The following is a 27,771-nucleotide window of genomic DNA, read 5'->3' as shown; positions in this document are numbered from 1 at the left end:
GACAGGCCCGTTTCCGGTCTCCACTCCTTTTTCTCATCTTCAGTTAGCCTCCCTGACACTAAAATCAAACACCTGGCTGTGGTGGTGCACACTGGTAGGGCATGCTGCAAAGACAGAGGCAGGAGGATCATGAGTTTGAGGTCAGCCTGAGCTGCGCTTTTCCCTCCCTTGACTTTGCTCTGTAAAATAAAAGCAAACCCTTCACGGCTGGTTTTCTTTCTGAAAGCTTTCTTTTCCAAAAGCTTTTCCGAAAAAAAGCAATGACAACTTAGTTTGCACTTGTGGGCCGATTTCACGGCATTTCTTCTTTAAGGATTTGCTAAGACAGACCCTTCTCCCCGGCAACCTTTCCAGGTGTCCTGATGAACAAACCTAGTCCAGAATCTGCACACTGCTCTCACTCGCCTGCCTTTCCTTAAAAGACATCATCTGATCTTGCACCTTCCCTTCCCCGACCCGATTTCTAGACACCCCATCTTCTGTGGAGATAAGCCAGAGAGGAAAAGAACTCCTGCACTCATGGGGTTGGTTACCCTAGACCCAATCTGTAGCCCTTGCTGTGGGGGGACGGGGCTTAACCAACCCTTTGGTTTCCAGCCCCAATAAGGAGTGAGGAGTGAGTTATTGTGACCAGGCAATCTTTCCTATAGACTTTGCCCTTTGCTCCATTAGAACAAAAAAAAAAAAAATAGCAAAACTACCAATACTTAACTCCACACACTGACTTCGATACTCTCACTTCTATATAGTTCCTGCCTACTGGCACACAAGCACAATGTTAAAGCAATCTTAAAGCATTTTGATTATTGGAATTTAGAAGACTTTCTACATTTTTCTTTATATTCTTTGTTTTGAATCTCAATGCTTGACTTTAGTCTTTGTTGCAGCAAACCATTTCTAAAGCATTCACTAGAGATGCGTGGTGCTGGTAAGACCTCAGCTCTGTTAAGCTTCTTTCTCACTGGCAAGATGACTTCTTCCCTGCCGAGCCCACAGAGTTATTATGATGTCATTAGTATTAGGGTGGATTCTGTAAATGACACAGTGAGGCCAACAGGACAAGCCTGAGCATCCTGGCTAGGGCACCAAAGCACCCCTCGGAAGGATGCCACAGGCAGATAGAACTCTGAAGAAGTTCAAAGAGGGGAGCCAAGAGGCCCTCTAAGCCTGCAGGGTAGGGTTTTGTTAAGCATACTGAGCATGTGGAGAGAACCCCCTGAAACAGAAGAGGGTGAAAGGGGAAAAGAGACAAGAAAAACGAGACAGCTCAGCAATGTCAAGTCATGTTCTGAGGCCAGCAGCAGGACAGGAAATGACTAATCCAGTCAGCTAGGACATTCTGAGAGGAATGAGGATAGGAGATTTCTTCACAGCGATTTTTGGAAGGTAATTTTCAGAATCTTTATCAAAGCAGAAAAGTTCTTATTTTGAAGGGGACAATCGGGGGCAGCCTGCTACTGCCATCAAAAGACAAAGTCAGCTCATGAAGAGACATATAAAATACAAAGGGTGCCCAAATATGTTCATAGATATCAATAAACTTATAGAAGCAGATACTAAAGGAATTTTATCTAAATATGAAATGAGTTCTCTACAATGCTGTGTTTGAAATGGCCTGTTTATGCTTTCGGAATTTTCTGCACTTTTTACAAATGTTTTTCTTATATAGTAATTAAGTGCTATTTAAAATGTAAACAAAGGAACTAGAAACACTACACATAAGACATAGGTCTTTGTTACTAGCCCCACAATTTTGTGACTTACAAAAATAAAACATTTTCCACAGGATCTACCAAAATTAGAAAGCCCCTCAACAGCAGCAGCAAATTGATCTATGAGATCTCAAAGAAAAATGCCCTATATGATAGGTGAGGGCATTCATTTCTTGTGACTAATAATCTGTCCAGTGTCCCTAAGTAGAGAAAGTGGACTACCAGTATCTGGAGGGACCCATGGATGTACACTGTTTCCCATGATGTCTTCTCTACTGCAACCCTACACCTTGTACCTTAGACCTTCATACTTCATGTTAAACACAGATGAAATGATATTTGGGTCTCGGAATTAGTCTAGACTTGCCCTAACCTCTGCTATACAGCTTTTCCCCCAGAACTACCCCAGGAAATTCAAGCTGTAGAGCAGATACTAGTCTGAAGAAAAAAAAAAAGCGGAGTCAACCGTCTCTCATTAAGGACAATGCTACCAAGTGTCACTTCCGTGTCCCCCTTTATAAAGAGACTTTATTGGATATAAAGAGTCCAGTGGAGGCTCACATAGACCAGCAAACCTTACCCTGTATCCTCTATCCCCCACAAAATATCCCTTCTCATTAGAGGAGCTTTTCATTTTGCTCTGTGTGGAACCTGTGACGGCTAATTTTGACTGCTAATCTCATTGGATTAAAAAGCACCTATCCAGGACAATAATGAGGCTCATCCTTTGGATGTATCTGTAAAGGAGGTGCCCAGGGAGGATTAGCTCAGGGGACAAAGACCTGACTTGAATGACACACACCATCTCCTGCAGTCCCAGACTGAACATAAAGGGAATAAGATCACTTACTGACACCAGAACTCCCCTTTCTCTGTTCTTTGACTGGACAAGATGTGCGCAAGCAGCCTCCATGGCCACTGACAGGAGCCGCTCCTGTCCTTAGACCTTCCCACCATAATGGGCTGACTGAGCCTTGAGCCAGACTTACGCTATTTCTTTGCAGGTGTTTAGACACAACACCAACAAAATAACTAGTCCAGGAATGAACTTCAAAGTCAAGCGTGTGGAGGGCCCCTCGATGCCAGCCAAGACAGTATTCCCCTGCCCTGGCCAGGCAGTAGGTATGGCGTCTCAAGGAGAGAAGAAAGCAGAGAAGGCACACAAACTGAGATGGGGAACGGAAGCCGGATCATCAAGGATAGAGCAGACGTCCTAAAGACAGGGCTAGAAGCCGCTCAGTGTGACCAAGGCCGGAGTGGTTGGCAGTGCTGCAGGACTTAGGAGGAGTGTGCTCTTAGACGGTGTTAGAAATGAATTCGGGAAGGCATGTTCATTTCTCTACAAATTAAGCCCTAAGTGACCAGGCATTGTATGAGTGGGCCCTCCTCTCAGTTTCATTCCAGCTCTGCTGGTGTCCTTTCCAGTAGGTTCTCAAAGCCATTTCATCAACACTTGGCATTCAAAGGCCCCAAACCAGAGCAAGTCAAGGATGAATGCTTGCCCAATTAATATGCATACAAAGGATAAGGACATGTTGTTAAAGCGGCTTTCCTGTCTTAAAGTTGACTTATTTTCATTGCCAAAGTCACAGAGGTTACAAGCCTGATGTAACTATCAACAGTCACTGAGATCCAGTTCACATCAGCAACAACAAAATAGAAGGAAACATTAAAAGAGGGGATGGAGTACATAGCTCTGGGTACTCCTTGCCAAGTTGAGAGAAGGCTTAGGAATGCAATCCTAATACACAAAAACAATATTTTGAAACAGTTACACTAAACGACTGGCAAACCTTATGCTCTTTAGCAGCCTGGCTAAAACGTGCCATGACTTTTTCCTGAAAACCAACTAAATCAACCCTAAGATCAACCCGCTCAGGGATGGAACAAGGTGAGAACGAGGCCACTATCCACCTGTGGGAGCTCTGTGCAGTAGCAACGGAACAACAGAAGGTATGGTTTTCAAACTAGGCTTGGTGGCTCACTTCTATAAACCCAGCCCTGGGGAGGCTGAAGCAGGCAGAGTGCTGAATTCAAGGCAGCCTGGGACACATAACGAACACCGGGCCAGCCTGGGCTAAAAGCAAGACAGTATTATACATGAACAATGAATCTTTTGAAAAATTTTTGGAGGAATGGGTTCCAGTTTAAAAGGAACAAAAGGAGGCAAATACAAATTAGCCAGACATTCTCGCTACTTCTCCCAGGGCAAAGAGTTCTGCCTTCCCTGTAAAGTCTTTGCTTACAGCCATAAGTGACTCACTCTGCCCTTAACAAGCAGCAAAAGTGGTCAGAACCAGAACCATCTATCTCGACCATCACGTTTCCTTCCTCTGGTCAGTTTGTGCCACAAATCTCATGGGACAAAAGCTACATTTCATCTCTCGATGTCAGATTTTTTTCCCTCCAGTTCAGTTGCTATTTTTTAACAAAGTGGAATGAGGTGGTAGGTTCACATCCCGTCATGGTTTCCAGATCTGTGACTGACAGTGAACAAAGCGACCCTCAGCAAAGATGTATGCTTGAGACCGTTCATCTTGCGAAGTCCCTTTCTGTTAGTTCACGTCCGCTCAGTGTTTCCCCTGGGCTACTAGATGACAAATTGATTATAATTAAACAATTTCTTTGCTTCCTACCCACCTTTAGCCCCTTTCTAGACAGTTAAGGAAAAGACATCCTTCCTTCCTGTGTCATTCAGGGGCCACCAAGGAACTGCCATACAAGGTGTCTAGAAGCAAGGAGTGTTGCATAGAAAACAGATCAAAAGCATAGGTGGGTGGGGCTGTAGGAAGCCGGTTCCGTTCTTAGAGCGTTTGCTGTATGAGCGTGACAACTGGGTTCCATCCCCAGCGTCCATGTAAATTTCTGGGCATGGTCGCACAGTAGCACACTCTAGTAATCCCATTGCTGGGGAGGAGAAGACAGGCAGAACTGTGGGCTTACTGAGCAGCTAATTAGGGTGCTCCAGGTTTAGCAAGAGACCCTGTCTCGAAAGAATAAAGGAAGTGAATGGCTTTCAAGGAATGTGTTTTGATGGCTGGCCGCTACCCTCCACATATACCTGCACATGCATTGGCCTGCACACACATATACCTGTAGACACATTGACCTGCACACACATCCACCTGCACATCTGTACACACACTGACCTGCACACACATATGCCTACACACATACACCTACACACACATTGACCTGCACACACATATGCCTGCACACGCATTGACCTGCACACACATTGACCTGCACACACGCATCTGCACACACATTTACCTGCACACACATACGCCTGTACACACACACATACACCTGCACACACACACAAGCACCACTTGACCTGCACACATATATGCCTGTACACACACATACACTTGCACACACACACATCTGCACACACATCGACTTGCACACACACACTTACACACACATTGACATGCACACACATACACCTGCATACACACTGACCTGCACACATATAAATCTGCATATAAGCATGTGCAGATACACAAATAGGTATTCTGCACCTTGGACTATGTTTTCCTTATTATTTAGAGACCCAGAACTCCCAGCCTTAGACAATGTCCTGTAAGTCTGTTCCACCAGTGTGAGGCTGTGTAAATGGCCAAGGGGAGGTCAAGGAAGTCCTGAAGAAGTGTCACGCAAGGCCTTCACTGACTGACTAAATCATCCACTGTTGATCCCTTTGAGTCTCCAGACTTTCACTAAATCCTTTGTCCTTCTAGGCTGAAATATAGACATTACTGTGGCCATGTGTCCAACTTTCTGGAAGACCCTGCCCCGAAAGCTCCTATTCGGACCTCTGCCATATCCCCAAGTAGAGCAGAAGATCTGCTTCACAGTGTTTCTCTCAAAAGGTGTGGCTGGGAAAGAAGAGTTCATCAGAGAGCAGACAAGCAAATGACTCCGTGCAGTGTAGAGGCCTCTGAGAGTTCAGAATAACCAGTATGTATTCAACCTCATTGCTTATTCCTCAGAAAAAGTCAGCTTCAGTTGAGGATGTGTCCATGGCCCTCCATTGCCCTCCATGTGCGCAACAATAAAAGAGGAAACAAAGTTGTCCTCAATAAAAACTGACAATAGTGTGACTCCCTAAAAGCAGTGACCCAGGCCTCTCTCTCTTCACCTGGCCTTCTTTCCAACAGACCCTATGTTGACCTCAAGAGCAAAGTTAAGGCCATTAATCCCTTCCAGGGTACCCCAGCTTGAAAATAAGCCACATGGAAGGGACAGGGTAGAGCCAAATGTGGAAACCACAAAAAGAACTAAAGACTGGAGGTACCAGGGCCACTGGGAAAAGTTCACAGAGAAGGAAGCAGGTCAGCCACAAAAGTGAAATGGGATGTGACTTCTGTCCCCTATTGCCTGTGGGTGGCTCTGTCATGCGGACCTTTGGTTGGCTCTCGGGTCTAATGATGATCAATGATCCCAGAAACCCAAGTCATTTTAGAAAGAAAGAAAAGTATGTTTTCAGAGTATCTTTCCTTCCCCTGGTCAGCACCACGCCCACTCAGCCGCTTCCACTGTCACCTGCGTCAAAGCCTGCGCCTTAGCTTCATTATTGTTTTCCCTTTAGAGAAAATTGGACCCATGTAGTTCCTAACAAAGAACTCGTCTGCAGACTACATGTGTGTGCGCTTTGTTTTCCAGTGTTTCATCGGGAAGGTATCCTGGCTGCCTAAAGGAAACCATCTGCAGACATGCTAATGTGTTATTACAAAAGGGGTTTAGGAAGCTATACCCAATGCAGAAGAGTGGATTAAAGAATAAATACAAGGCTGGAGAGGTGGCTCGGTGGATAAAGCACTTTCCAGGCAAGAGTGAAGATGTGAGTTCAAATCCTGGCATACAGGGGTGTACCTGCACCCCTGGTGTTTTACAGCAAAATGGAGCATAGGCACAGGAGAATCCTCAGAAGCCCATGCGCCAGCACAAACAAGAAAGACACTGTCTGAAACTAGGTAGAAGGTGGGGGCCAATGCCTGAGGTTGATCTCTAACCTCTACACTAGCTCTATGGCTCGCCCTCATTCACATGAGTACACACACACACACACACACACGAGAGAGAGAGAGAGAGAGAGAGAGAGAGAGAGAGAGAGAGAGAGAGAGAGAGAGAGAGAGAGAGAGAAAGAGGTACAAGATAAGACACATGAAACTTGGCTTCTCCTCTGAGAAAACAAGGCAATTCAGCAAGCAGTGTTCTCGGCTTCCTGGCAGCTCCAGCCTTGAGCTAGAAGAAATGATAGGCTCAACCAGCCTTTCTCAGCTCAGCTCTGTCCAGTGCCTCCATACTTCTACCAGCTTTTAAAACCATGGAGGTTTCTGGTTTGGGGAAGCAGATCCTACCTACTTCCTTGCTCCTCTCCTCCCTTGTGACCACAAATTCCTTGAGGGTGATTTGGGGGATCACATCTCTCCAGATCCGTGTTAAATGAACTTTGGTGTCACTGGGAAATGCTTTTCACTTTTTCCAGTAGGAGAAAAATTAACCAACTTCCCAATGTACTACCCTTGGTCCCTGGAACACACAGATCAAATAAACCCCAATTTTAATGCCAAGAGACCATTCTCACCCAAAGTCCTAAATTCCTCATAATGGATCTTCTCTGGTTATTAATAGAGATTTTTTGGATCACATGGCAGATCTGTTCCTCTTTTGGGCCATATTTTTCTCAATTAAAGATTCTAATGGCCACTGAAGCAAGACAAATTACCCTCATCATTTATGTCTACAAACCCCTGTGATTCTGAGCCTCAGAACCGTAATGGGAAACAGAAATCAGGCCTTTGATTTTCCAAACAGAAAGGTGGCATTTGGCTGCCCGTCCTAAGCACACAAAGGGTTGCTAAGATGGACGGAGTCTGCGGAGTCCCCCTTTGCAATCCTGTCTCCAGGAACCCGCTCTACCCAGCAATTCCCCCCAGCCAGTGCGTTCTCCTTTAAATCTCACCCAAATCCCTTGTGCACCAGTTAAATGACCTGCTCTTCTTTCCTGACTTCCCCAGAAACAAAACAGCTGGCCACCATACAGAGCTTAATAAGTCTCATAATTTCGAAGTCTGTTATTAAGTCATTTTTCAGTCTCCTCGTCTTGGAGCTAAATAATCCCAAGTCTTTCAACTTATCCTTACAGGTTCTATTTTACAGCCTTTAATCATCACCAATGCTCCTCGCCGAACATTCTGAAGTGTTTCACGCTGCTCTCATGTTCTGAAATCCAGCTCACCTTTGGAATGACTTGGAAATCATTGTCCAGAAAAGCCCTGGGTCTTTATGTGTTACACGTAGTCTGGGGCGGGGGGGGGGGGGGGGGGGGGGGGGGGGAATTTACCCCAATAGGTAACTGACTGCTCTGTCTGGTTTATTTTTAGCATAAGCCCGCTCCCCACATGCTGCCTGGGACCCAGTCATCCAACCAACTGTCAGATGCCAGTGAACTATCCCAGCTCGACCAGCACCCACTCCATTTTCCTCAGCAGAGTACTTCAAGGTCTCGCTTAGCATACTTCCCCTGCCGAGTCCGGGCTCACGATCCTCTACAGCAAACTCGGAATCTAGTTAAGCTGATCTGGTCCACTTAGTGTCATCAGCCAAAAATGGTGCGATGCGTTATCCTTCGCACGTGACGTCTGCAACGCACGCCGCCCTCAGGGCCTGCACTCCCGGCGTGAAGCTCGGAGATCGGAGATCTGCTAAGAATGCTAGGTGGGACCCCTGAAGCCAGGGGAGAAAGGGTGACTCAGGGTGTCGCTGGATTTTCTTCAGATCACACTCCACCAGCGCCAGGGAGATTACGGAACCCACACACCACTTTGAGGAGCATGATGTCTACCTACTCTTTCCACCCAGTGTCCTCCTTCTCAACCCTCAGGCCCTCTCCTGTCAAAATCAGATGTTCGATTCTGATATTGATCATGGTCAGCCTCGTCACACAACAGACACTTTGCCCTGAAGACTCTTCACCAGCTTGCAAGTTGGGCTCTCCTCATCCTTCAGGCTCTGTACCCAGTGTCGCCTCCTTGAAGAGCCTTTCCTGGGGTCATTCAAAAACGAGTTCCTCTCCTATCCCTGCTGGTTTTGTTGTTGGTGGTGGTGGGGTTTTCTTGTTTGTTTGTTTAATTACTTATGGAAGTTCTCTTTGTGGCCTGTATCACAGTTTGCAAACAGATGTGGGGATGGGTGCTTTTTCTTACTTCTGACCTGTCTTGGCTCCTCAGAGGAGCCAAGACACACATCTGCAGCACCGATAATCACTAATTTCTTCTTTTTGGCTGTTCAAAAAAGTATTTTATTACTTTATGTACCCAGGTGTTTATGCCTGCATGGATGACTGCATGCAACTTTTGTGCCCAGAACCTGAGAGGCCTGAAGAGGATGTTGGCTCCCCTGGAACCGGACTTACAGATGGTAATAAGCTGTCATGTAGGTGCTGGGAATCGAACCCGGGTCTTCCGGAAAAGCAGCCACTGCTCTTAACCATTGAGTCATCTCTCTGGCCTCTTCTTCTGGTGTTTATTTTGTAATGATTTTTTTTTTTTTGGCCACAAATGTACTTGTCTACATTTTCTATTTGTGTAATTATTTAAAGGTTTGGACGTTTTCAAGTACTAGCTTTATTTCAATTATTGTTGGTTAACTTCTACAACTCATTAGCTTCTTCTCACAAAATGCAAGGCTTTTAGATACTACATAAACACTCCCCTGAGCGAATACAGGGTGTGCTAAATACACATGGAGACGTGTGCACATGCAATCTCATGCTTCTGTGTGTTCCCTTATCCCTTAGACTTCTACTCCATTTGGCAAGGCTACTACCTAATCAAGCTTGCCTCTCATAGCGCCTCCTTCTCGACAGTAACGAAGACTGCGCTGGGCTCAGCCCCAGGAGCGTCCGCATTTTCAGTGACACAGATGTCAGCGTGTTCTCGTGGTGAATAACTGAACAGGAAGAGCCCTGGGATCCTTGCCCAGCCCTATAAATCATCTGCTGACTTGCAGAGTGACACAGGGAAAATTAGCTTTCAGGTGCCCGTGCCTCAGTTTCCCCGCCTGTAAAATGCCCGATGCTTTCAGGCCAGCGCTGTGAAGACAATCGATGAGGTAATGTCTCAGCGTTTGGGAGTCCTTGGCAGCAAGGCGCTACATAATTACTGTTTGGTATTCACACTGCCCTTTATGTGTGCCAAGCACTTTATGATCCTTCCTCGGGAGCTACTCCCAGCTACTGTGAAGTTGCCTTCATGTCTGTTTCCATTGAAAGAACGAAGGAGTAGAACCACAGAGACATTTGGAGATGCGCTGAGGGTCACAAAGGTGGCTCCCAGGTTTTAAAAGGAGGGTCTTCCACACTGTCCACGTTCCTTCAGGACACGCAAAGTCACACCTTCCTCTGAACCAGCCCAACAGAACACTTCCCTACTGAGTGACTCAGAAGGTATCTTTGGGGTGCCACGCATAGCCACTTGCCTTTTCAGGTTGGACCAAACTATAAGATGGTGAAACCGAAACCAGTGTTCTAGAATTAGAAGCCTGGGCTCCCCCTTCTTGGCCTATGCATCTGTCTTTCTCCTCACTTTCTGTCCAACTGTCTGCCTTGGGTGCCTTGGCCATTGCTTGCAGGAGACGGGTTTTACTGCTATTCATTTCCAAGCCGTGAGGAAGCATAGAGAACAGTGCACACCATCTTGAGCTTCCATCTACCCGATCAAAATATATGCTGGCGTATTTATACCCCAAGTGTAGTTCCTGAACATTAGCCTCACAAAAGCAACAGTGAAAGAGATGGATACACATAGAGCGGAGAGTGCATAAGCAGTTCAGGGGTTAACAGGAAAGTAGAAAATACCAGAACGCTACCCAGTCATCTGGCCTCTTCCTCACCAGCCACTTCCTGCTTCCAGGGAGAGATACACCAATCGACAATGCAATCACTCCATGTACCTTGCCCAAAGACAGCTCACCTTAGAGTATAGTCTCTTGTCTCTCAGAAATCATGTCTCTCTGGTCCACATGTTCACTTTCTGGCCTCCCTTTCATTTGATCCACTTACATATAAAAGAAGGATCCTTTCGTTCTGAGGCTATACTGTCATTAAAATGACCAAAAGCATATGGCATAAGCACGTGACCATGGTTACTCTGGTGGGTCGGTGAGGAGGTAACATCTGACCCTCAGGTATAGTCATGGAGTTCCTTAGCATAAATTTGAATAGAAAATTCCGAAGCAGCAATTTCATTTTTCCGTAGCCAGGAAAAGAAACAGAGAATTTACTTTCGCTCCGGTTCTCTGTCTCCTCTTAGAGAATACTCTTTCCCACCTTCTCCTTACACACTGGTGAACTCTGCAGAGCTCAGGGTGGCAGGCAGTTAAAGCCCTTTCCCTTCGTCTTTTCCAAGATGCTTTATCGGCCTCACATTCCACTCTCTTAAACTCTGCTCTAGCTAGAAAGGGCCTGCGGGTCTTAACTCAAGGGACCCTAGGAGAGAGACTTTTGGGCACTCGCAGCAGACAGGCTCAACCTGGTGCCTTCTTTGCTTTGCAGGAGCCAGTGCACCCATTGGCCGGCATTTCAGGAACAAGAGCCGGGTGCTCACGGCCACTAGTTGTCACCAAAAGAAAAATTGAAGGACCTAGATCAAGAGAAAGGAAGCCGAGGCCAGAATGGTGGGTGAATGTATCAATAAGTGTCATGGGTAATGTAAGCTTGGTATAAACGGGTTAAAATGGATGCTGCTGACTAATCCCGAGAGTCTGAAATAAGGGTAAGCTTAAATATCACACAGCAGGGGACAGAAGGGAACTGCAGTTTAGAGTGTGCAGACCTTTTCACAAGGACAGACAGTGCGATTAATTTCACTAAGGTGAATATGAACATTAACTGGTAAAGATAATCAATAAAAGAAAAAGAAAGTAGAGGGTGTTTCTCCTCCACGGAGGGGAAGGAAAGTTACATGTATCTAGAATAAAACTAGACAAGGAAAATTCTGTGACAGGAAAGCTTTGCAAAAAGGTTAAGTTCAAAATATAGAAGCCTCTGAAAAGACTGTTAAGCTTAAAACTGCAACAGCAAAAGTGCACTCATGTTTGGTTGCCAAACCTACGTGCAACCCACTGCAAGAGGCAACGTGCAACCAACTGTGGTGCTTAATGTCGGCGTCCACATCTCCAAGGTGGGCAAAGACTCACGATCTGGACACTGTGTCTCACTGTTTACCTTCTACCCCTTACTCTCCAAGACCTTGACCAGTGGAGAGAGATCAGAGAGTTTCCCTTTCTCCCAAATCAGCTAAAATCAGCTCCCACAGAAGGATCCTATTTCATTTATTTTTGCCCATGAATGTGAGTCCAAGGTACTTTTTCTGGAGACAATTTAAGCAAAAGCCTCCATCTGCAATTTAATGGAAAGGCTTTGGTCTACTAGCAAAGGGTTTTAAGTACCAGTGCGCAGCAGAATAGAAGAAACTTCCAGAAGGACGCATGCCCTTGCATTTCCTGCATGGCACCCCACTCCAAATAGCCTCTTATTCTAGCCATTGCCTGTAAGATTGTATTAATATTTAAAAACTAAGTGGTTTTTATGTTCTCTTCATTTCCCAAATCACTTGAAAGTCGAGAATAATTCTTGTTCCATCAGCTGCCCAAATTGAAACTTCAACTTGAATTTTATGTGGAAGGAAAACTGTGATTCTGTTGACATCATAAATGTCATCCTATAAAGATCCTAGTTAGAGACAATTCTGACCACAAAAAACAAAACAATGATTCTTTCCCCCTTTTGATTTGTAAGTATAAATTATTCTACCCAAGTCCAGTTGCCCTTGGATAAAATACTGCAGGACACGAAACAGAAACAAGGAATCTTTCTGTGATCTGTCACAAATTGTCTCTCAGCAAAAGGAAAAGTCATTTTCTTAAACAAATAAGAGGTTCCCCCCCCCCGAAAAAAAGAAATCAATCTTTTTTTTCTGAGTCCCTAGCACTATTTTAAGAATGAATCATTTCTGACCTACATTGAGACACAAAATCCTGACACTATTGGATGGAGCCTGTGTGGAGACTTAGAACACATGTATTATTTGAAAGCCTGCCGTCCTAAGTTTAGTTAGGAGTAAATACATCAACCTGGATGTATACATATGGAAAATGGGTCACTATGGCAAAGGCTCCTGCTAGCAGGAGTCCCAAGCCATGAGAAAGCACACTGAGAAGGAGGAAAGCCAGAGGAGGGCACAGGGGGGACACGAGCATGTTTTAACGGCTGCGATAATTTGCCATGAAAGGATGTTAAGGCCATGGCTCCTTGCTGCAGCATGCCATGCGCTCCTGAATTAAATTACTGCCATGCAGTCTGCTAGCAAAGGAATGTGTAAACAGGCCATATAGCCTTGCATCAGTTCCACAGACTGTTGCACAACGCGAAATGCCTCTCGATGTGTCATTTCCTTCTTGGCCTCCTTCCCAGCTCCTGACAGTCAGTCAACAACAGAAAAAAGGACTGAAAGAGATTTAAAACTGTTCTTCTAGAGAGCACATTGCTCCAAAGTCTACCAAATACCAGAGCCAACCTCCACCAGCACCGCTTGTCTCAAAGAAGTGGGGATTGGGGGCGGGGGTTCTTCCTGCCGCTATTAAAATATTTAAATAATGTTTATATACTAGGGGCTGAAGGGTTGGCATCTATGACAAGGAAGCTGCTGCTTGTATATATGCACGTTTGTAAATATGAAAATGTGGACTTCGTCTGTAAACTCTGTTCCTTGGGGACTTCGGAAAACAGTGGCCAACCCAGGTGAAAGTCTACAAGTCAAAAGCTTAGGATTGAGGAGGGGCTTTGGTGAGTAAAATGCTCACTATACAAGCATGAGGACCCGAGTTCAGAGCCCCAGCACCGCAATGTTTAAGGTTGAGCACAGCCGTGCATGCCTATGGCCCCACAGCTGGGGAGGAAGAGGCAGGGAGATCCTGGAGGTTTGTCAGCTCGTCATTCTAGGTCAGCATTGAGCTGTGGGTTCAGTGAGAGACTTTGCCTCAAAAAATGAGAGGGAGAGTCATTCAGGAAGACACCTGATGTCAACTTCATCTTCACACACATGTTCATGTGTGCATGTGCAAACACACACACATATGTACACAGACACACAGGCACATGAGCACACAGACACACACACACACACACACACACACATAAGCACACACGCACAGAAGTTAAGGAGTTTTTCTTGTTGGTGTTTCTCAGGAAGAACTAAACTTCAGGGCCCGGGCATCAGGAGGAACACAAGACCTATGACGGTTTTCTCAAAGTGGCTTCATAGACAGCAGGAATGTGAATATAGGAAGTGTATCCAGAAATATCAAATAACCTTAATGTTTTTCTACTCTCCGTCCATACAACACAGCTACCTGTCCCCCACCTTTGTTCACATGTGAGACCGTGCCCTCAATAGTCATCTACCATGGCTAAGCAAGCAAAAGTCATGGCCAGTCATCATACGAAGCTCAAGGAGGATACAAAGGAATGGCAGGAAAAAAGTGAGCAACCCCAGATGTTCTCTGGAACGAGGAAGAGAAAATGTCAAGCTCTCTGCTCACCCCACCCTCACAGGCCTGGGAAACAGTCCCAGAACTCACTAGAACAGCAGCAGAGAACAGTGAGATGCTACTTCAGGGTAGGAAGGAAGAAGTGCTGCCACCAGACATGCCTCGAGACGACGAAGGAGGAGCTGGAGAGATGGCGCAGCGCTTAAGAACACGGACTGCTCTTGGCGGGGACCACATTTGGGTTTTCCAGCACCCACATTGGGAGGCTCACAGCCCCAGTGACTCCAGCTCCAGAAGGCCCAGGGTCCTCTTCTGGCCTCTTCAAATGCCCACACCCATGTGCTCACACCCAAGCACAGACACACACACACACACACACACACACACACACACACACATAAATAAAATCAATCTTAAAAAAAGAATGCAGAAGAGTAACGCCTCTTTGGAGAATTTTGAATTTGTTCATGAATTAAGGACCAGTGAAAATTTGTGTACAGGGGAAGTGGATGTTTTGTATGTAGGGCCCGGGTCATAAGGCATGCCATCAGGGTACGAAGTACCCTGTGCTTCCTTACAGCCTCCCAGACACTGAAGAGACCAGCAGAGACGCTGCCTTCATGTGCCCTGTACCTGCAGGAAAGGGGCTGGAACACTGTGGGGAAGGCAGGGCTTCTCCATTTTCTCAACCTATCTGGGGCAGGTGGTTGGCCACCACAAAGTGCTGCCGCATAGACGTGGTCATTGTTAACCTCTTTTTGAGAGCACCTAGTTTACTTCCTGGAAGTTCAACACACAGAAATGCTTAAAGGTTCACTTACACATATTACATGTTATATGTCAGAATGTTCCAGACTGGATAACGTAAGCTACAAGGTTTCCAGGCATGGGCTCTCTATGGGTTTATAAGACATTTCTGCTACAGGGTACTGTTACCAAGCAAGGCTTGTAATATTGTTTTCTTCTTCTTGCCTATGGCTATTGATATGGCTCACTTTGATATTAATCTACTGATTAACATCAGCACCATATGATTGTAAGGTGCAGTCTCTCCATAGAGGTTTAAATAACCCCGATTTTAAGTCAAGGGATCTTTCTGAGTATGAACCTTTGAAAACAATCCCACCCCACGCCCACCTTGCAGGTGTTCCGCAGCTAGTCACGTATGCAAGCCCATCATCACCCAGGTGGTTCGGTGAACCTCTCACCTGTCACTCATGCCTTTGTATCATCAGTATCACCAGTGTAATGAGTGTGATCGCTTCCTCTTCGATCTGGGCTTCATCTGTGTCTTGATTTAACCAGGAGAGTGTAGAGGAAGCAACTCCATGCAGGCTCTAAGCCTGAGCTTTAAGAAGGTCTGGCAGCAGGCAGCCCCTATTCTGCACCCTCAGAAGCCCTGAACTGCCATGCAGGGAGTCCGTCACAGCTGGTGAGAACTTCTGGAGAGGCCCTAGAGTCCCACGAGGGAGGGAAGACCCCTTTTGCTGGGGTCCCTGCCAAAGCAGTAGACACAGGAATGAAACCCTTGTGGACTGCCCAGTATTGGTCCCCATCTGACGACAGTCACATGTTAGACCACACACAAGAGCATAAGAAACTACTCTCCAGTTAAACTCTGTCCAGCCCATGGAATCATAAGAAATGCTTATTAAAAAATAGGTGTTGTCCTTGCATAGGGGTCATGTCAGAAGATGCAGCACAATGATTCTAGCTAGAATGACTTACCTTTTCAGGTTCTTCAGCCTGTATCTATTCCCATCAGTCCTCTTCCCTAATTCAGAATCACTCCTAGAGAACATGGCACTGCTAACTGATTCCCCCCCCCCCGCAGAAATCCTTTAAATCAGACTAGAGTTGGAGGCAAGTGCATAAGCAGACCAGAGGATCTTAATAGGGAATGATGTGTAAAAGAGTTAGAAATCCAAATTCATTCCTGCGGCTGCTGACGCTGTCCTGGCTTCTCCTGCTGGTGAGCATACGGCACTTGTTCTTCAAAGCTAGCTTGCCAGCAGAAGGTCAAAGCTCCGTGCCTCCGTACAAGACTTACAAATTTGGGATCTTAAGTATGATGTCATGTCTTAAAATGATAAGCTGGGCCAAGGAAAGAAACGTGCACCGTTCTAGTGTTTACGCTGCTTAAGATGAAGGTCCTAGTCAGGCATGGGCTATGTTGCTTTAAAGGGAAGTTTTATAACTGAGATGAATCACAACTGCAGAAGATCAAAGTTGAAAGACATCAATGATGCCATGGGGTACTTTTTAATCTTGTAATGAGTGATGATCATGTGCTCTTATGAAGTGAGTCCAAACTGCCAACGCCAGATGTGTATATTAAGAAAGGGAGTTGTTTGGGATGCGACAGTCCTGGCTCAGCTGCCAGAGACAAAAACACACAGAAGGGTGAACCCTTTCGGTTTGGACTGAACAGCAAGTCTTGGCAGATGTGTTGGTAAGTAGGGCCTCCGCGTGGTACTGGCGTGTCACATAGCACCCCGTCCAAGAGTTTGTAGCACACAAAAGTGTTGCTCATCAGTTCTGCACATTTCTCCCCAGGCGGTGGGACATAAACAGCTGCTCAAAGCACAGCTTAGAACGTGGATCAGTGTGATTCACACTGATCGTGCAAAAGTTAGTAAAGTTTCACTCAAGAAAAAAAAAAAAACAACACAGTAGAGAGCAGATTGGGTGGCACCTGGACACATACATACAACTCTGCAGCAAACTCATGCCGGGGCAGCAATCGCTACCATCTGATGAACACTTACTACACGACAGCTACCACACTATCGAGTTTACATACCATGTATTGCCTAGCATTCTACAGCAACTGTGTGAAAGACAGTATTTGCATTAGTCTTTAAAAGATGAGAAAAGGGAGACCAATGACAGCTAGGGAATATGTCTGTCTGCAGACACCTAAGCGATGCTGGCTTTGGGATTTCGGTCCAGGCAGTGTGACAGACACAACCAATGAGTTTATTATGTGTCCTAATCCAGTCATCTGGGCCTCTGGAAACAATGATTTCAATATATACGCAGGTCTTTAAGGAGAGGGCAGGGAAGACCCCTGGCAAACAGGAATAATAACACCAACCCCTGGACTCCTTCAGGACACTCAAGTAAGAAACAGAAATACGCCACTTTGGTGGCAAGTCACAGCTCACTCAGGAATTACAGTTGGGAGGAAAAGCGACTGAACCAGTTGTACTGATTGTCTTTTCCTCTCTGTTTACGGAAGCCTTTTATGAAAACCTCTCTCTGCTGAAGGTTGATAAAATAAGCCACTCTGAAATCTAGAACAGGGATGGAAAACAACTATAGTTTTTGGTCACATACGGCCACTACTTGTTTTTACAAAGCTTAGGGGTTTTTATAAAGATATCTTTATTATTATTTATGTGTGTATGTGTGCCTACATGAGCTTATGTACACCATGTGTGTATGTGTGCCTACATGAGCTTATGCACACCATGTGTGTATGTGTGCCTACATGAGCTTATGTACACCATGTGTGTATGTGTGCCTACATGAGTTTATGTACACCATGTGTGTATGTGTGCCTACATAAGCTTATGTGCACCATGTGTGTATGTGTGCCTACATGAGCTTATGTGCACCATGTGTGTATGTATGCCTACATGAGCTATGTACACCATGTGTGTATGTGTGCCTACATGAGCTATGTGCATCATGTGTATGCAAGGGCTCACAGAAACCAGAAGAACTTAGGTCCCCTGAAACGGGAGTTACAGGCAGTTGTGAGTCACCTAATGTGAGTGTTGAGCACCAAACAAGGGTTCTCTACAAGAGCAGTTAGCACTGTTAATTGATGAGCCATCTCTCTGGTCCTGTAAATAAAGTTTTATTTAAATATACCTGTGACTACTTGTTTGTGTGTTGGCCTAGACTGCTTTTGCAGGAATCCTTAGGACATAGTCGGATCCTTTTGACAGGTGACAAAGAGCGAGGTAGAAAGATAGAACCCAGCAGAGTCCAAGCTCTGTAGGTTTAACTAGTTACTGATACCAGAAACAGCCTACATTCAGCAAGTAACCACACAGTGTGTGTGTGGTGGTTGCGGGGGGAATATCATCACATTTTCAGACGGTATTCATTTCATAAGAAAAGCTATCTGGATATGAAGGCGCACACCTTTAAACCCAGCACTTTGGAGACAGAGGCAGGCAGATCTCTGTGAGTTCAAGCCCAGCCTGGTCTACAAAGTGAGTTCCAGGACAGCCAGAACTGCTATGCAGATTAACCCTGTCTCACAAAACCAGGGCTGAAGGGGGCGCGGGGAGAGAGAAAGAAAAGAAAAGAAAAGAAAAGAAAAGAAAAGAAAAGAAAAGAAAAAGAAATGCTACAAAGATAGTTGGCCTTGCAGTGCCAGATCTGCGTCTACTTCCTACCCTCGCTCAGGACTACCCAAAGCACAAACTCAGATCACATATGCAGCGTGCATCTTCAACTCCAAAACTTGCTCATCCTTCAGGGCACTTGTCTGTCTTCACAGGCCAGTAGATCTTTGAAATGAGATACTACCATACACACTGGAATCAGAAGGAGCTTTGGCAAAGCTACCAGCCTGCTCACCTTTTCCCAACTCTTTTAGAAGGGGGCAGCACCAACCCTTCCCTGCCTCTCCCCTAACCATCAATTCAGACGCACCTATCTCCACTAGAAATACACATACACCCAGACAGACAGACACACAATAATAGCTTCTCTGTGTACTGAAGAAAGCTGCAGGGATGAGCAGGAACCATGTTTCAAAGGCAAATATTAGTAGTGTTGAATAAATATTAAAAGGCTATTTGTTGTCTTATACACCAAGGACTGCCTCTTCATCCACTCAAGGGCTTGTCAGGTAAATGGTTAGAAGTCAGAAGAAATCAACCCTGACTTGTGGCGATCCAGAAAAGACTAGCAAAGTCCTAGCTAGCCAAGACATCCTTACTCTGATCTCTTCCCCTGTGCAGTACGACCTCTGACCCTTGAAACTTAAGATTTGGAAGCTCTCACACACACCACACATGAACCAAACCACCTAATGGGCTATTCCCAGACTAGACAGGGCGAGCACTGACCCAATATTAGGAATTGGGAAAAAGACCATACACAGGAAAGGAGGGGGACCAAACCTCACAGACTTCTTTGGGAGGCAGGAAGCCTTGGTCACTCAGGCAAGCAGTCAGCCTTTGTAGAAAAAACAGCGGCAAAAGGGATGGGGCTACTGTATGAGCCCCTCGCTAAAAGGCAGGAGGTATGGAGAGAGCTTTTGCCTCTGTGGACCTCCTCTCTTAACTCTGGGGGAAGGAAGGAGCCCACCCTCACTGTCTGGGTGGGGGAATCATCTTAGAACTTCTATCAGCTGCCCACCCCATCATAAGCCAAATTTAACTTCCTACAAGCAATGCCTTGAACTCCAAAATACCCAGCCAGCAAAGGCAGAGCTTGATATAATGTTTATATCGTATTATATGGCACAGAACTCTTCACACTTCAACTTCAAATAACCTTTTCTCTGCAAATGTGTTTTAATGCTGCTATGCCAAGCTTGCTCAAAACGCGGTGGGTGGCAGGAGCACGGGGTGGAAGCCAGTCAGATCTGCTTCAGATTCAGGAAGAGAACAAATATTGGCCCGGACAGAGGAAGTACACTACCTTCAACTGACTGCTGGATAAACCTTCTGGATAGACAAAGAAGCCAACGTGAACTTAAACCTAGTTTGTATCGTTCTGCTACAAGGAGCTATCTAGAACACTTACTAGAAGAAAATGACCGTACACAGTGTTGTAACAATGAAGCAAGTTATCATTTGCAAATAAATTCTTTGTAATTAAGCCCTGTGCTCTTTATAAAGGGAACTGAGTGGGCGAGCTAAAATGCATTCTTGGGCCATGGGAAACACACACAAATGCTTTTTGACTAAGTTTAAGATTTTTAAGTTTATAATTTGCTTCCTAAGCCTCATTGGTCCCTTTGACCCTGCCCACTGCACAGAATGGATGAGCAGAGTTTCTTAGCTGAATGTCTCCAGGATGAGTAGCTATCTGCTTGTTCCCCAGCATCTTAAAGCCTTAAGCAAGTCTGTGAGGAAAGTGGCCCTATGTTTTTTTGTTTTCTAGAAGCTGTTAAGTTCTATTAACAGCTCTTCCCTAAAAATCCATAGTGGCCTGGGACTAACTCCTTCAGAACAAAGGCTTCACAGGGTCTCCACAGACTCCATTAGCATTGACAACAGAAAGGCAGGTACTTACTTCTTGGTTCCCGGGGACCGTCCACTGTCACTTTAATCGCTCTGTGATAAGTGGCCACTTGGGGAGGATTTGTGAAGACTGTTATGGTCAAGGTGAAACTCTTGCCTGCAGATGGAAGAAGGGAAAGCACAAGTAACTATAAATGGCTGGCATTGATGACCCTACAATAATATATGTTGACATCCAGATTTCACCGAATCATCTCTTAGGGCGCAACCAATCAGGAATCCTTCCTCTGAACCCAAAACCCACTCAGAAACACTTCTACTTTTGTTCCTGATTAAGATCTGCCCCGGAATATCTCCTCAACCATGAGAACAAAACCCTGGGGCCACCTGAAGAGGCGGCTCTACTTTTCCACTTTCTCCAACAGTCAGGAGCACAACCCTGCCTGCAGGTTGACAATTGAAGAAGTCTTTATTTAGGATCAGGTCATGACCCCTTGAGAGAACAATAGTAAATTACCATTGGTGATGCTATTTCCTTCACATGGCCTTAGCATCACATCTGCTTAAATGAACCGCAAGAAGATGAGTGAGGGAAGCTGTTATGGGAATCATTTCAACGGTAGCCCAGGTCTCCTGTCCCAGACTTAGCGCGCCTGTGGTATATGATTTCATCATGGAACGGTTTTCTCTTCCCAGCTCACGCCTCCCCTGACATACATCTCATAGCTAAATCTTGAAGGAGCTCACTATAGTAACTTATAGTAACTTAGTTTTGGCTAAGCACAAAGTTTTACTTTTGGAAGAGATTCTCTGCAATGATACATTCCTTCCTTCTGATGCCTCAAATTAATGAGCTAAAAGTGATGAATCGTGGTGTGGGGGCAGGGCAAAGTGTGGTAACAGATCTGAATGTATGCTTTCTCCAGAAGATACTGCTCTCTGTTCTACAGACTCACTGACAGTTGTAATCAGTTAGATTTGCAATGGTTAGTCATGTCAGATAGTCAAAACTGCAGACTGTTACAAGACAGGAAGAGGTGGGCGTGAAACAGTGACTCAATAAAACAGCAGCGGGCTGCGCTGAGAACCCGGGCGTCTGCCCCTGGAGCAGATAAAAAGCTCCTTTTGTGTTGCTTTGTTTTTTCGGTCAGATTTTTCCCCCTTCTACTGAAAGCTGAGAGTACTAAATCAAAACACAAATCTTAGACAATATGTAGCAATGTGAAGTTTAATACAATCTTTTCATAGCTTAATATGGAACAGGTTATGCGCCAGGCTTAATGGAGAACAGGTCTTTGGCTGTCAAATCTACTGAATGGCTTTTCTTTTCAAACCAGACCATGTAAGTTCCTAAAATCTGGTTAAGAAACATATCATTTGTTACTGTGTGTGGATAGTCTTAAGACTCTCGACTGCTTTTCCATAGCTAAGGGGGTTAAGAAGGCAAGGCAGGAATGTGGGGATAGAATTAAGACAGATGAATATTGATTAGAAACTTATTAAGCTCCAGCCACATCGACCACATCACCTCACTTAACCTTCCCAAGTGAGAGTCATCACCCCAACTCATGAAGAAGGAAATCTTAGCCCAGAGAAGCTCAGTAACTTACCCAGGGTTCTGCAATTAATGAATGGGGAAAGTTGGGAACTAAACTCAAATCTTTCTGAACTAATATCAAATATTCCAGGGAATATAGAGATGGGTAGCGTGTGTAAGGCCCTGGGTTTGATTCCCCACATAGAAAAGAAAAAGGAAAAGGAAAGAAGGGGCAAAGGAAGAGGAGGAGGGAAGGAAGGAAGACAGGGGGGGAGAACAGAATGAAGGGAGGGGAGAGATGAGAAGAAAGAAGAGGGAAATAAAAAGTTTCCCCTGTTTTACCATAGAATATGAAAAAAACAGGTAACTTACTTCTAGGTGTGTCCCAGTTAGCTCCCTGTGCCCAGGAAATAATAAATATGAATAGATTAGTAATGGATGAAATTGTCTATTTCTCAATATTACTGATGTATCACATTGTATTACTACACACTAGATATTACATGGAATTGAGAATTTAATTCAGTACAGAACAGAGGATTTATTGTAAACATTAATGTTGGCCGGAAGACTAAGACAGCCAGGAGTCTAAACTAGTCCTAGAAAACTCAAAGTCAACAGAAATGGAGATCAAGAAGTTGAGTGGGAGTCCTAGATTAAGAACTCAAAACAATGGCCAAGTCTCCGGATTCAAAGTTAATTTGCATTAAGACATTTCAAAACACCATTCTAGAAGAGATCAGTGGTCCACAGACTTGGGGTTACATTTCTAGCAGTGGCTCCAAAGGCCATGGTTGGAAGACAGCATCCCTGGTGCCAATATTAATACATCAAAAATGCCTATGGTTTGCTATTCCTTACTGTCTCTGCACGACCTGCTAGTGAAAATGCCCATGAATGTATCATGACTGTTCTGGGAAGCGTTCCTATTGTGAACATTTACAACCTGCTTGGAAAATAAGTTCTTTGCTCCTCTCAAAGTCAGAGAAATACACTTCATATTGAAACAGAACCAGATACAAAATTCTGAGCATCAAAATACTCAGAAATGAACCAATTTTCCCCCTTAAAAAATGCCTTTAGGACTGGAGGCCCAGTGGTTAAGAGTGTTTATTGTTCTTGTAAAGTACCAGGGTTTGATTCCCAGCACCCACATGGAGGCTCACCACCTAGACACCAAGCATACATGTGGTACACAGCACATGTATGACATGCGTGACATGTGGTCATGGCACTCATACACGCAAAATAAAGCAAATCTAAAAAGTATTAGTGAGTAAATATATAAAATCATAAAAAATATGATTTTTATAGGAAAGTTATAGAGTTATAGGAAAGCTGTCATCTGTCATCTTCCAGAGTCGATTCCTATGCCTCAAACTGTGCTTTCACAATGAAAGCATAGCCAGAAAATGCTCTTTGCACTTCTGACTAGCCCCTGTATGCAGTGTGGAAGAAACTTCCAGAAACTCTGACCTGACTCACTAATTAGTTCACCTTATAATAATGCATTTCCTGAGTCAAATGTAAAATTTATGTGGGCATTTGTGACTTCCTTAACTTAAAACAAAAAGTTTTCCAAATTCTACTTTCTAAAGAGATCAGTGATACATGGATCCAGGATTGCAATTTTTTACATAATTTTATGTGCATGGGTGTTTTGCCTGCAAATAATGTCTGTCCACCGTGTGCATGCCTGATGCCATTGGGAGGCAGAAGAGGGCATCGGATCTCCCTGGAACCAGTGTGACAGACCATTGTGAAGGGCCATGTGGGGGCTAGGAATCAAACCCAGACTGGTCGTCTTGAAGAGCAGCAACTGCTCTTAGCCACAGAGCCATTTCTTCATTGTTAACAGTGGCTGTGGTGGACAGAAACCATCTACAGATGATCTAATTCGAGACTAATTTAAAACTAATCTTACTTGGGCTGGAAAGGTGGCTCAGTGAGTAAAACAGACTTAAGGTCAAATTCTCAGTACCCATGTTAAAAGGGGGGGGGTGGCAATGTGTGCCTGAAACCCCAGCACTGGAGGGCAGTAAACAGGAGAATCATGGGATACAGAGTCACCCAGTCTAGTTGACACAGTGAGCTGCATGAGAGACCACGTGTGGAAAAGAGACTGAACACGTCATCTCAGCATCAACCTCTGACCTCCACATGTACTCACACAGGCACAGCTACCAACACACACATGTGCAAACACATTCATCACCCTCTGACACACAGAATCCAAATCCCCCTTAGGCAAAGCTAATTATATCATCTACAGTTTTATCTAGAAACTTGTCCTGTGGCACTACCCAGGATCAGATCACTTCTTAGACACAGAGAGGGACTATCACTGAAAGACACTTCAATTTAGCCTTAAAGGCTGACAGGAAGGGCCAGACGGCAAACAGGCTTATGTCCTAAAATGACAAAACACCATGCTTTGTGCACTGGAAATGCTTTAAAAGGCTTGTAAATTAAATGCAGCATGCTTGATGTCAAAAGAGAGGAAGCAAACGAAAGGAGGATGAACAAGGAGAGAGGGGAACACACAAAAGAGGACGGACAAGGAGTGGGGGTGGGGAGCACACCAATGGAGGACAGACAAGGAGTGGGGGGTGAGCACACCAAAGGAGGACAGTCAAAGAGTGGGGGTGGGGGGGGAGCACACCAAAGTTGGACGACGACGAGGAGGAAGAGAACGAAGGAGGAGAGGAAGGAGTGGTCAAAGACATTTTAATCACTTCTGTGTAAAATATTAAGGAGAAACAATTAAGAAATATTAAGGAAGAGACAATTAAAAACCATGACTTCATGCCAGTTTCATGGATGCTGAACTTTATCTCAGGCACTGAGTGTCGGGTCCTGAAATGATCTAGGAAGCAAGAGTGAATGGAAGCTTGGATGCTTTGTAAACCTAATGTTCAATTGCAGAGAGTCTATGTTTCCACAAGCGAAAAGGTTAAAAGAAAGATAATATTTATGGAGCTTGGTTTTTGTTTTGTCTTGTTTATCTTTTAAACATCACCGAAGATACATTTTGTAAAGTTGCGAGAGAAAAATCCATCCACTGGGCAAAGCATGCGGTGAAGACTTAGAGACAGAGATGAAGACCTGTGAGACTCAAAGAGGAAGCTGGGGACAGACTTGTAAAAAGCAGGTCAGGCTTGAGGGTTTCCTGCCACCGAAAACCTGACTCATTTCGTCGAGAGCCGTCTCTGTCTTCTCTCTCTCTCTCTCTCCTCCCTCTCTCTCTCTCTCTCTCTCTCTCTCTCTCTCTCTCTCTCTCTCTCCATTTTAGCTTAATCTTATTGCTTCCTCTCATTCAAAGTAACACAGTCATATAAAATCTATTATTAGTGATAAATCAATTTCTCTCTCGTTCTCTCTCCACCCTCTCTCTCCACATGCACCCCCCTCCCCCGGTCTCGAAGACAAGTCTGGACCAATTTCTCCATCCTGCCTCTGGCAGCAGACTGGAGCACTTCAGATCCTCCACCACGTCCCAGCTGCTTCAAAGGAAAAATCCTACTTTCTTCAGTTAAGATCATAAGAAATATAGGGGGAGGGGGTCAGCTCTGTTTGGACATAATTACACTTCATCAAAAGAGGCTTCCTTCATCTTCCATGCGTGAAAAGTCTGCAAGCAGTTAAGTCTGTCTTTTTTTTTTAATATAAAAATTGCTATTTGGGAAACCAGCCAAAACTCCGAAAGCCAATATAGTAAAACAGCACACACCCTTTGCTTCCTTTTGAAGTTTCTTAAATAAATATGTTGAGGGTTTGCAAAGTATACTATCACTCTGCTATAGTTTCTAGTCAAATTGATCAGAAAAAAAGGGTGAATTAGTGTCTATATAACACAAAAGTGCAACAAATGAAAACACAAGTTTGGATCTGTAAAATAAAATTAAGAGTAGCAGTCCATCCTTTAAATATTAAAATTCACTACTCTGCTCACAGTAACCTAATAAGAAAGATACAATTTAGGCGAGTGTCCAGGTACATCGTCATGGTTACATCCAGAGTACACAGGTACCTCGTTATGTTTACCTTTTTTTTTTTTCAGGAGAAAATGGGAGAGACAACTGTATTGTGACTCTGCAACAGTAACTAAGAAACAAACAGAACCACGAAAAGAGTAGATGAAAGAATGAATGAATGAATGAATGAACCAACGCACGCATGCCCTCCAAATCTAACCAGTCAAGCTGCGTCTTCTCATTCTTCTAATGAACAGAACCTGTTCCGGAGAAGAACCCTGCCGTTCCCCTCTCCCAGAGGCTCGGCACTTCAGTTTGGTCCAGACAGCCTCCAGTGACAGCATCTCATTAGCGTGCTTTCTTTTCTTTTCCTTAAGTTAAAAAGTACAGCTTCTTGGCCCCATTCCTAGAAAGTAACTAAAACCTACTCATCGGAAACAGTCTTGCTTAAATTTCCCTTATCAAGTTTTTACAATGGTAATAATTTGACATATGACCCAAACTAGAGAGTAATTATTAGACACGATTGAGAATGGGTGTTTCTCATTTCCTGATTCAAACCTGGGCTGCAGGGAGCACACACGCAGGTGTCATGGTTTTACTTCACCTCAGTTCTAAAGTGCTCCTACTTTTTTTCTCTTAGTGTAATACTTAAAATGGAAATATTAGATTCAATAAATTGAATGAACATAATACTTCCAACAGGTGAATAAACAGTAGCAGTCTTTCTGGAGAACAAGCAAATAAAAAGCAAAGTATTGATTTTCTTAGGAACTCCACCAAAAAGATAATTCCCTTTCTGAAATCCTTATAAGGATTATCTCCTGTTTCGTGACTCCCCTAAATGCTCCTAATATCTAAATGCGATTTCAGATGATTGAACACCCTAAAGGCCATGAGGCCATTGGGGTCCTAAGCATTGCTAGGCAATGTTATAGTCACTCTAAGTAAGTAATTCACTTATTCAAACAAAAAAGTCTTCAGGCAAGCTTGGTGGCCTTTAACCCAGCACTCTAGAAACTGGAGCAGGCAGATCTCTGTGAGTTCGAAGCCAACCTGATCTACATAAAAGTTCCAGGCCAGCCAGGGTTACATAGTAAGACCATATCTAAAAATATACCCCCTAAAACAACCTAAACAATTATTTTTCAAAGATTCTTATTATCAGACTAATTAAGTCATTCAAGGGTGACGACGCTCAGGGAAGACATTGTTCTAGCTGTCCCCATTTCCGCTCCGGGCAATGCTGACACTGCGGGAAATGCTTCCAAAGCAATCACTTTCCTGTTCCCATTGCCTTTCAATCTCCTCAAGTCACGTGACTCCTCCCACTTCAGAACTTGATGCTCCAAGCATCCTTCTCTCTACTGAACACACTGAACCCTGTGAAGTTCAGGAGCTAGTTCTTCTGAGAACACTGTTTGACTCTTCAATATCATAAAACAAATGAAAACGGCCTACATACTCAGGAGAACACTCCGGGGCATCTGGATCGGTTTACAGAAACCTTCGGTGGTTCTGTCTCAGTAAGAAGATGCTGGGTTGCACACAGACAAGTCCATGTTGCATCGGAGAGCTAAAGTGTTTACTCCACGGCCAGCATTAAAAAGCAGAGACCTACCTCGTCCACTGCGGCCCACAAATCTCAGATCGTTGAACCTTGCTACTTGGTTTTTCATAACAGCGGAGGCATTTCGGAGCTCAGCAGAATAGTTCTCGTCATTCCCTGCCATGACAGTAACCACAGTCCCATCTGGTACCTCTCCGAGGGCTACCAC

At 44.7% G+C, this 27,771-nt stretch overlaps 1 protein-coding gene across 4 annotated transcripts in view; it reads right to left on the bottom strand.

Annotated features, from left to right (window-relative positions):
* Runx2 (RUNX family transcription factor 2) overlaps positions 1-27,771 on the bottom strand; it is a 205,604-nt gene that overhangs the window by 91,638 nt on the left and 86,195 nt on the right. For 3 of the 4 annotated variants that reach the window (XM_038342148.1, XM_038342149.1, XM_038342150.1), the window contains 2 exons: positions 27,615-27,771; positions 20,535-20,639 (listed from right to left, as the gene is read on the bottom strand). In XM_038342148.1, coding sequence (XP_038198076.1) covers positions 20,535-20,639; positions 27,615-27,771 — 262 coding nt within the window. The remainder of the gene's footprint in view (positions 1-20,534; positions 20,640-27,614) is intronic. The other variant, XM_038342151.1, reaches the window with a different exon arrangement.

This window comes from Arvicola amphibius, chromosome 9 (assembly GCF_903992535.2).
Source record: "Arvicola amphibius chromosome 9, mArvAmp1.2, whole genome shotgun sequence".
NCBI lineage: Eukaryota > Metazoa > Chordata > Mammalia > Rodentia > Cricetidae > Arvicola > Arvicola amphibius.
The sequence above is the reverse complement of the archived record's forward strand: the minus strand, read 5'-3'. Positions and strand labels throughout refer to the sequence as shown.